At 36.3% G+C, this 10,221-nt stretch overlaps 1 protein-coding gene across 1 annotated transcript in view; it reads right to left on the minus strand.

Moving 5' to 3' along the window:
- LOC107557568 (ATP-dependent 6-phosphofructokinase, platelet type-like) overlaps nt 1-10,221 on the minus strand; it is a 28,400-nt gene that overhangs the window by 16,281 nt on the left and 1,898 nt on the right. The window contains 8 exon segments of the mRNA XM_016241041.1: nt 1,156-1,281; nt 1,796-1,888; nt 2,965-3,145; nt 3,295-3,339; nt 3,473-3,638; nt 5,595-5,784; nt 5,935-6,012; nt 6,768-6,841. Coding sequence (XP_016096527.1) covers nt 1,156-1,281; nt 1,796-1,888; nt 2,965-3,145; nt 3,295-3,339; nt 3,473-3,638; nt 5,595-5,784; nt 5,935-6,012; nt 6,768-6,841 — 953 coding nt within the window.

Below are 10,221 nucleotides of genomic sequence, written 5' to 3' on the forward strand. Positions count from 1 at the left end.
GTTGAGGGGGGGGGGGTGCGGGGGGGGGGCGCGGAATTGATTCGTTGGAAGCAATATCGTGGGCATAATCCATTGCAACACTGAAAGAAAAAAAAGTTATATTTTGCAAAGGTTTATTTATTTATTTTTTTCACAAAGAAAGTGAAAAGAATGTCAAAATAATGTCACAAATTTTTGGAATCTTTAACGCACATTTTTCCTAATGCAAAAAAAAAAAAAGATGCATTTTCATTACTGTAATGAAGTGGATCACGTTGAACAGACAGTTTTTTTTTTAATTTAATTAATTAGATATTTAAATTTAATGGCAAATGCCGGAATGATTCATGAGTGCAGCAGTAATGCGGTGTTCTCATTCCTCTGCTGAACCGCATGAATGTGGATCTTTATTATCACAACACTAAACACGACGTGGCATCTGTCCAAGTCTTACCATCTGCACACACTCCATGAGGGGCAGCCGCACAGACTGGTTCCCACACAGAGACACCACGCAGGCTGGCGTGTTTGCAGTGGTCTCAAGCAGTGCTAGAACCGCCTCCACACCCATACGACTGGCCTGACAACAAACACAAAACAGCATTGCAATCTGTAGTGCACTTAATCAGCTCTAATGTAATCTGAGTCACTTTATGTATAGAAATAGCCAAACCTGTATGTCTGTCTTCTGCTGATCACAAAATAATTTATTTTGAAGACTGTTGAGAACCAAACAGTTGCTGGTAGCCATTGATTTACACAGTATTTTTTTTTCTCCATACAATGGAATTCAATGGCTACTAGCAACTGTTTGGTTATCCTCATTGTTCAAAATATCATCTTTTTTGTTCAACAGAAGAAATAAACTCGGGTAAAAATTTAAGGGTGAGTAAATTGAGAAATTTCATATTTGGATAAACTATCCTTTAAAGCACATTTTTCCTAATGCAAAAAAAAAAAAAGACGCATTTTCATTACTGTAATGAAGTGGATCACGTTGAACAGACACAGTTTTTTTTTATTTAACTAATTAGATATTTAAATTTAATGGCAAATGCCGGAATGATTCATGAGTGCAGCAGTAATGCGGTGTTCTCATTCCTCTGCTGAACCGCATGAATGTGGATCTTTATTATCACAACACTAAACCCGACGTGGCATCTGTCCAAGTCTTACCATCTGCACACACTCCATGAGGGGCAGCCGCACAGACTGGTTCCCACACAGAGACACCACGCAGGCTGGCGTGTTTGCAGTGGTCTCAAGCAGTGCTAGAACCGCCTCCACACCCATACGACTGGCCTGACAACAAACACAAAACAGCATTGCAATCTGTAGTGCACTTAATCAGCTCTAATGTAATCTGAGTCACTTTATGTATAGAAATAGGTTCATATTCCACGTAAGCAGAAAATACCTAGGGATTTACATACTTCACCATGTACTAAGGATGCTAACATAGTGTGTTCAGTAAAGATATTCAAACTGAAATATTGCTTGTGTGTTATTGTGTGTTTGCCAGCTGTTGTTGCTTATTTGAGCATCAGATCAAATTTTATGACCAATTTAAGCATGTTGAATCCAAGGGTCCAGCTACTGTAAGTGTTGTTTGTGATCGACAGCTTGTCACACTGAAGTCCTTCTATTCTTGCATAATTCTTTTTTTTTTATTTGATTTTTCAATTCCCCAGCGTGCACTTGAGCCTTTATTTTGTGCTTCATCATTGTGGAAACAGCAGAGTAGCCATCAAATCTGTTTATGTACTTAATGTAAGCTCCCCCAACCCTCCTGTTTTTATCCCCAAGAGTTTCTCACCAGAATCCTGTCAAATGCCGAGGGGGTCCCTCCTCTCTGGACGTGGCCCAGGATGGTCACGCGTGTGTCGAAACCCAGACGCTGAACCACCAACTGGAGGGGTAATAAAAAAGATTTAGAGTTGAAGTATAGGAATCAAGGGAATTCAGAGGTTGTAGGTTATATTTTGTCAACAAGGATAACATTCAAATTTCAATAAAAGCTAAATCCTATAAGTTTTTGAAATTTTAAGTAAAATTATCACCATAATCATAATGTTTACTAACCATACAGTACATAAAATGTTAATAATAATGTTAACTCCTAACTGAAAATTGTTGCCATTTACTCACCCTTTTGTCTTTTGAAACCCTTATGACTTGGAACACAAAAGGAGATATGTCTATGTCCAAGCGCCTTCAATTTTGGTATGTTTCTAACAAAGTTATTGTATGATTTGGAATATAGTGCAAAAGTCTAATGGATCACTTTTCCAAATGGCTACTGTTAGTAAAGGTCTTTAAGTCACTATTGGTGGTTGAAAAAGTACTGTACTGTTGCCCGTGGTCACCAAGTCCCTATTCCCTATAAGCTACTGTAATGTTGGCCAACATCTCCAAGTCACTATCTGTATACTGTTGGTCAAGGTTTCCAGGTTGCTAAACTGTTGTTCAAGGGCGCTAAGGTTCTGTACAGTTGGTCAATGTTTACAAGTCGCTATATCTTTGTTTTAATGTCCGCCAATAGAAAATACATATTGGGACTAGTGGAAAGTGATTTACTGTATGCAGACGTCTCTGGGATTAATATGTTATATAATCTGTAAATGTACATGTACAACCAATGTTGAAGGGTAGTTGCTAACTTGACTCGGTTTTTTAGTAGTGTGACTGTTTTGCAAACATAGTTTTACAACTGAGAAATCCAGGATAAAAATCACACACTCTAACTCTATCTCTAACAAGTTGCAATGGAAAGCTATACATTTCAATTAACAGATCCTACTTCATAAAAAGTGAAGCTTAACTAGTTAATTTAATTGGCATTATAGCTTGCAGTTTGTCAAGCTACAGTTTCAGAGTCACTTCCCCAACACTGTATACAACCACAAACTTACTTGAATGGTTTTGGCAATTTTCCAGGTGAAAAACTAGTAAGAATAAACCAGAATGTAATACAAGTGTGAGCACCTGACTAATATGAGAAGTTTATCAAGAGTGCTGCAAGTAGATTTAGAGAGAAGTGATGTATTTTTGTTTTACCGCAGAGAGTTTTTGACACATTTTCTCTTCCCAGCCATCCTCAGGGGGCATTTCAGGAATCAACACCCAGTCGGCTCCACATGCCAGGGCACTCACCAATGCCAGATAGCTTTATACACAAGCGCATACAGATAAACAGAATACAGCGTCTTGTTTGACAGTAGGCAGCATCATTTCTCCGTCAAGCGCAAACACCATGCCAATCATAGGTTTTTTACAAATCCAGGCCAAAATAGCTGTAATATGTAATCATCTTACCCACAATGCCTGCCCATCACCTCCAGCACAAATGTCCTCTGGTGACTGTAAGCCATAAAGAATGATTAGCCAATAAACGGGAATCACTCAAAAACTGGCATTTACATTCACAAGAAACATCTGGTGGTTTTAGATTTGTGTAACTTGAATTATTATTTGTTATGGATTGTTGAAGTACCTCTGAGCTGTAGTCATAATCGCATCCACCACCTCAATAATCCTGTGGAGGGCTGAGTCTGTTCCTATTGTCATGTCTGTGCCGCAGAAGTCATTGTCAATAGAGCCCACCATTCCCACAATGTGAAGAGCAGAGTATTTCTGAGATGCCTCTTCATCAATCAGACCTGCGATTAAACACGGCAATAAAATGCAAAATTAGATCACATTATAGCCAAGATTTTTATATTATTTGCATATAGGGCTGGGCGATATGGCAAAAAATATCATATCACAATTTTTTTCAGGAAAATCACGATTCACATTTTTATCGTGATTCTTTGTCATGTTGGTTTTACTATTTTGCAAGTTGTCTGAGCAGCACAGCCAAACTATTCTCCCTATTTTAAAAACAAAGCCTTTATAGGGTTAAAGTATAAAATAAAAAAGAATGACTGACATTTAGGCCAAATTGGGCGAAGTAAAAAAAAAATCATTATTTTATCTTTGTTATTAAAAAATAAGAACAAAGATCCACATTACAAACACACATTACATACACATAAAACAAACAATGCTTTATTTTTCAGATATAGAAGGTTTATTTAGCAGTTCAAGAAACTGAATGAACAAATATAAAAATAAAACACTACATACACTTCACTGTATAAATTATACATTGATTCTTACTAAAGCAACTGTATTAAACTTCTTCAGTCAAGAGCAGTGAGTGATTTTTCTCTTTGTGTTTTGGTTTTTTATTAATATTTAAAAAGAGAGTTCACCCAAAGATTTTGTAATCATTTACTCACTCCCAAGTTGTTTTAAACCTGAATGAGTTTTTCTTCTGTTGAACATAAGTTATTCTGAAGAATGTGGGTAACCAAACAGTTGCTGGTCCCCAGTGACTTCCAGAATATTTTTTTCCCCCGCTATTAAACTCAATGGAGACCAGCAACTGTCTGGATGCCCACATTCTTCAAAATATTTTCTACAGGTTTGGAACAACATGAGAGTGAGTAATTAGGGCTGCACGATTATGACAAAAATCATAACTGTCGATTATTCCCTTGAAATTGTAATTGCGATTATTAATTACGATTTTCACAATTTACATTGAATGATGTTTATACCATTGTTTGATGCAACTGCATGCCGTATTTTTATATGAAAATAAACAAGCTGACAACACTCTAACTGAAAAGCCTTTAGTGCTTTTCTATAGTATTAAGCCACAAATGTCAACTATACATCGGATTGGTTTCTTCTTTAAATTATAAAAAAGAAAAATATGAATGTTATTATAATGTTATACTAAAATTAAAATAATGGGAAAAACCCTTAAGATAACATGTAGAAAGAGAAAAAAAACATCTTAACCACGCAGAATAAGTGGACCTTGAACGATTAATTGAAGCTTTGCACGATTACGTAATTGTGGCATCCGTAATTGTAATCGCGATTAGAAATTTGATTAATTGTGCAGCCTTAGAGTAAATAATGACAGAATTTTCATTTTTGGGTGAACTATTCCTTTAATGACAACCGGCAGCATGTTTAGTACTATTAAAGTGACTGCTGTCACTTTAAGAGCTGCATGTATACATTTTTCTCTCAGCTGTTTAATTTCACTTTTGATAAAACCAACTGTTTAAATGTAAACTGTATGTGTTTTTGACAGTATTTTTGACAGTACTTCTGGTGTATGCACTCAGAAAAAGCCATGTCGGAACAGCACGCGAATGAAATGTTTAACCGGCAAGGCTTTAAAGCACATGCAAATAATGTACTTTTATGATTGAGAATAAGTGCAGTGTCCCGTGAGTGTAACTCTACTGCTGAGTTAACATTTGATGTGAATGTATGTGGCATTGTACAGTATATTGAACATGCATACATTTGAATCATCCACGATCAAAAATCGTAATATCACACACCCCTATTTGCATATCCTCCTGCTCTGCTTGATCTTTATTTTTTGGCTAATTTAAGCCTAATTGAAATCCTAAAAAGTTAATGACCAATATTTTCTAAATTCTGATGAATTCAGGTAAAAGGTTTTGAACAAATAAAATGCTTTGTATGTAAATTTGTATGTAAAATAAACTTAATTTGATATCTATTGTGTCATCTGCAGCCCGTACCTTGCTGGACCAACTCTGCCAGCAAGCCACTCCACTCCTTTCTGAAGAGATTGGCCCCGGTCAAGCTGCCATCTCCACCAATCACGCACAGGTTAGTGATGCCCCTCTGCACCAGGTTATGAGCAGCCTTCAGACGACCCTCGTGCATACGGAAATCTTTGCATCGTGCGCTGCCGATTACAGTGCCGCCCTAGAACACAATCATACAAATTCATAAGCACTGCAAACACGAGATGGAAAAGCTATTTGAAAAGCAATGTAGTAACCGTAACCTTGCAACAGTGTGAGCATTGGTATGTATGAGTGTGTCGAGGGGCCGTATGCTTCTCATCACACTCACCATTTGCAGCATGCTGGACACACTCTCCCATGTCGCCTCCTTGATATTGTCGCCTCCATCCACCATACCCTGATATCCCTGTAAAACACACAAGCACAATATTAAAATTGCACCTCTTATCCTTGAATGACCTCTTAGTAACAAGAAATGAATTCAGGTAATCATGTGAACCAGCTTACGGAGATTGGCAGGCAATGCTCTGGCTTGGCAAAGGCATGGCTTTGTGTTTACAAAATGTTTCAGCACAGCACAAGGTGAAGCGTGTCATTTCTGCACCACTAGCAAATGCTTGCCTTTGCCGACGTCTCAAACAAATGAAATGACACGCTTCACCTTTAAGAATGAGTGTGGAATCAGGAGAAAATGGATGTGTGGGTTTCTTCACTGAAGCGGTTGCATAAAATCAGAGTGGGGGAAGGTATTCGGCCTATCACAGCCAGACATCTCTTCAAGCAGAGCTGAGTTGCTATGTGATACTAATGGAAAAATCGTGTTTATATGAGACCAGATACATGGGGCTTTAATTCAAACCACTGTGGAAACACTTCTGCTATGCCAACGACTCTGAACTGGATTAATATTATTTACAATACATGACAACACTAAAATGCCTGTGTGCATTCATAATACTTCTAGTAGTAACATTTCTATATTGGAAATGAATGATTGGCCAATGGGAGAGAGTGAACACAACACTGAGAGCCATTACACCCATATGTTATACAGCAATGTCTTATTAATGTTTACACATCATTATAAGTATATACATCATGTAAAGACATACCACTCATCCAGTTTTATCGAAATTCTGTAGAAATTAACTAGAGACTGACCTCGTGAACGAAGTACACTTTGGCTCCAACATATATTCCCATACGGACCACAGCCCGAACAGCAGCATTCATCCCTGCACGCAGAGGAACAACAGACAGATCATGTTTTAGAAGGATATCTGTAGGAAAATACTGTTTGTTTGGGTTTGCACTTGATAATGTAATTTAAGGATTACTGCAACCCACTGTGCAGCATATTATAAAAAATTGTAGGCCTCTCTGAAGGCCTTTCCTGCCATATTTGCTCAAATGTTGCCTCCTCCTATAATGCCTCACTCATAGCTCTCTATGCTAATACTGGGTTATAAATACTAGCTTTCTATCTCAATAAAAGTGCTATGTCCATAACATTAAAAAAAATTGATATGCTATAATTTTGCTATATTTGCTCACTGAAAGCTAGACTGCTTTTACTAGGCAACACATTGCAATTAACGGGGAAGGAATGAGTAAGAAAGAGAAAAGCTGAACAGCTCCTTAAAAAAAAATATATATAGTGGTATGTCAGATCTGCCCTACAGGCGCTGAAAAATTCAGTGTCACCGTGAGCTCAAGCTTTTGAGTCTGTCACTGTAAGTACTAATTGAGTGAATTCATCTATAACATGTACATGTCGGGCATGTGCTGTTAGCCCAATGAAATGACTAACATTGCATGTGAGTTACATCAGACAGAGTCACTACAGAAATGACACATTCTATGGTGACTCATTAACTACTATGATTTTATTGTTTTTTGTCACACAGTAACCTACGCTATAGTCCAAAACAAGAACATTTGCATTTCTCGTAGGAGCTACAGTGAAGTCCCTTGTGAAGGAGTACACTTTAGCATTCAAAAGAGTAGCCTCTTACTTTTCTTTAATACTTTAAAGTAACACCTTTGATTTGACACTGTTAAAAAGTGCAATTTTAAGTGTACACTTTGACCTTGACTGCTCCCCGGGCACAGCAGCATAAATGGCTGCCCACTGCTCCGGGTGTGTGTTCACGGTGTGTGTGTTCACTGCTGTGTGTGCACTTTGGATGGGTTAAATGCAGAGCACTAATTCCGAGTATGGGTCACCATACTTGGCCACATGTCACTCACTCACTTTTAAGAAAGTGTACTATATTTAAGTGGCACTTAAAGTCGGCATGAAATCAAAATTGACTTTTTTTTACTTTGCTAGTGCACATTGCTAGTCTTGATGTGAACAATTAATCCGTCCAAGTTAATCCGCTGAAAAAAATTGTTTGTCTTGGTAATCTTTAATCAAAATCTGATCATTTGCTTCCGCTCTGGAATGGCAGTCCTTCTCTGATGACGTCAGTTTGACGGCTTGGGCAGAATATCCTTTTAAACACACCCCTCCAACCGTTAGTTTGATATGAGTGAGAGACAGAGAGGAGGAGCGCCAAAATAAAACCATGTCCTCTATTCAATATTCTGTTTCAGATGGAAATTCGTCACTACACTGAAATAAAGTCGGTAGCAACTTCCGGTTCGGGCGGACTTTAAAGTGGCTTTTTATGTAATTAATAGTATATTATACGCAGAGCTGGGTAGTAACTGATTACATGTAATCTGGTTATGTAATCAGATTCCAAAAAGTAAGTACTTGTAATTAATGAAATTACATTTTAAAATACTTGTAATGCAGACTGTAGTTACTTGTTTTATCGATTACATGATTACATATTCACACAATAGCAATAAATTATTTATAATTTATTGATTCCCCCAAATTCCTCTTTTAAATGCATCTTTCTAAAATATTTTTTCAGATTTTAAAAATATTTTAATAACCAAGTATAACATTATCATTTCAATATTACACGTTCACGGTTCTCCGACATTGGTTAATGATCACATGACATGCAGGTAAACACATCTTTTTTTTTTAGTAAGTGTTTTATTTTGGTTGATGTAATTGTATTTATTTAAATTTTGTATGCTTTAATTATTAGCTTGTCATTATTTCCTTTAGAAACTTCAGTTTGGGAAACCTTGACAGAATGTTTAATGCACTCCATGTTGTTGTTAATAACAACTGGAATATATTTTCTACTCTTTGTATTTTTATATCCATATGGCAACAGATTGTCATTTAAATCAATGCGATAAATGAGTTGGGTCAAAAGTAATCTCAAATTATTCCAATTATATTACCTAAAATGTGTAATGTAATGGGTTACGTCACTAACTGCAATTTTTGTCATGTAATTTGGAATCAGTAACGGACTACAATTTGTAAGTAATCTACCCAGCTCTGATTATGTGCAAGAACATTTTCTTAAAAAAATATAGGCTACTTTTAAGATTTGAAGTACACTACAAATGCACATTCAATACAATTAAGCACACTTCTCTTTTTCAGAAAAGGTGCCTGAATGGTCTCATAAACTAGACTAGCATTAGGGATGGGCATATCGATCCGAAGTATCGATATATCGATACTGACGCGAGTATCGAAAGTATCGATACTCAAACAAAAAATATCGATATTAAGGTGCGTTTTATTTACTAGTGGTTTTGTTTATTTAACAAAAATAATAATAATAATGCGTACAATATGCATTGAATTGGACGAATAATCTTTGTTAGCGAGTAATCGTGTAGGATAGAACTATTTTCCTGCTCATCTGAATACACGCAAATGTTGCAAGACAGAACCAATCAATCAGAGAGAGCATTCACTCACTTCTGAGTGCATTCAAACAGGGCTGCGTTTCCCAAAAGTATCATAAGAAAGCATTAAAGCTTTTGGGAATGGCAGCCCTGAACAATGCTTATCAGAGGACAGAAAAAACCCCCCATAAATGTTTGAGTTATTTCACAATAAACAAATTGAAATTGTTGCCTACATAGTTTGTGCAATTACAATTATTTAAATTGAACGTTGAACGATAATACTGATCATGTTCTATTCTGTAATGTTAATAGAAATCATACACTGTCAGAATAAAAAGGTTGCATTTTATGCATGCAACAGCCATCCACTGGCAGTCCCTAATGGCAGTACAAAATATTGCACTATATCAAAAGTTCAAATGTTACAAATAAGTTAGAATATTAATGTTGTAATACTGGTAGCACTAATATAAAAATGTGATGATATATGTTACAAAAAAGTAACAATTTTGAAATACGTTGATGGTTGTATTTTTTTTGTATAAGGGTTTTTTATGCATAATAGTAACCCTAGAATGTGATCAAACAGTTTAAAATAGCTGGGCTAAGATATATAACAATTTTTAAGACTGCAGAAATGTGTTAATTCAGTATACACCTTATCCCACCGGTTACGATTGTGACTGACCATAAAATACAAAAAAACTAATTATTGATTATTTCAAAGGGTTACTAATGACACATCATTTGGATATTTTCATGTCAGGGAGAAATTTGGGATTAAATGGGTTAAAATGTGTTTTAAACAAAGTTAAGTGGTTTTCATTACCTGTTTTACTCT

This window comes from Sinocyclocheilus grahami, unplaced genomic scaffold, assembly GCF_001515645.1.
Source record: "Sinocyclocheilus grahami isolate Dianchi unplaced genomic scaffold, SAMN03320097.WGS_v1.1 scaffold608.1, whole genome shotgun sequence".
Lineage (NCBI taxonomy): Eukaryota > Metazoa > Chordata > Actinopteri > Cypriniformes > Cyprinidae > Sinocyclocheilus > Sinocyclocheilus grahami.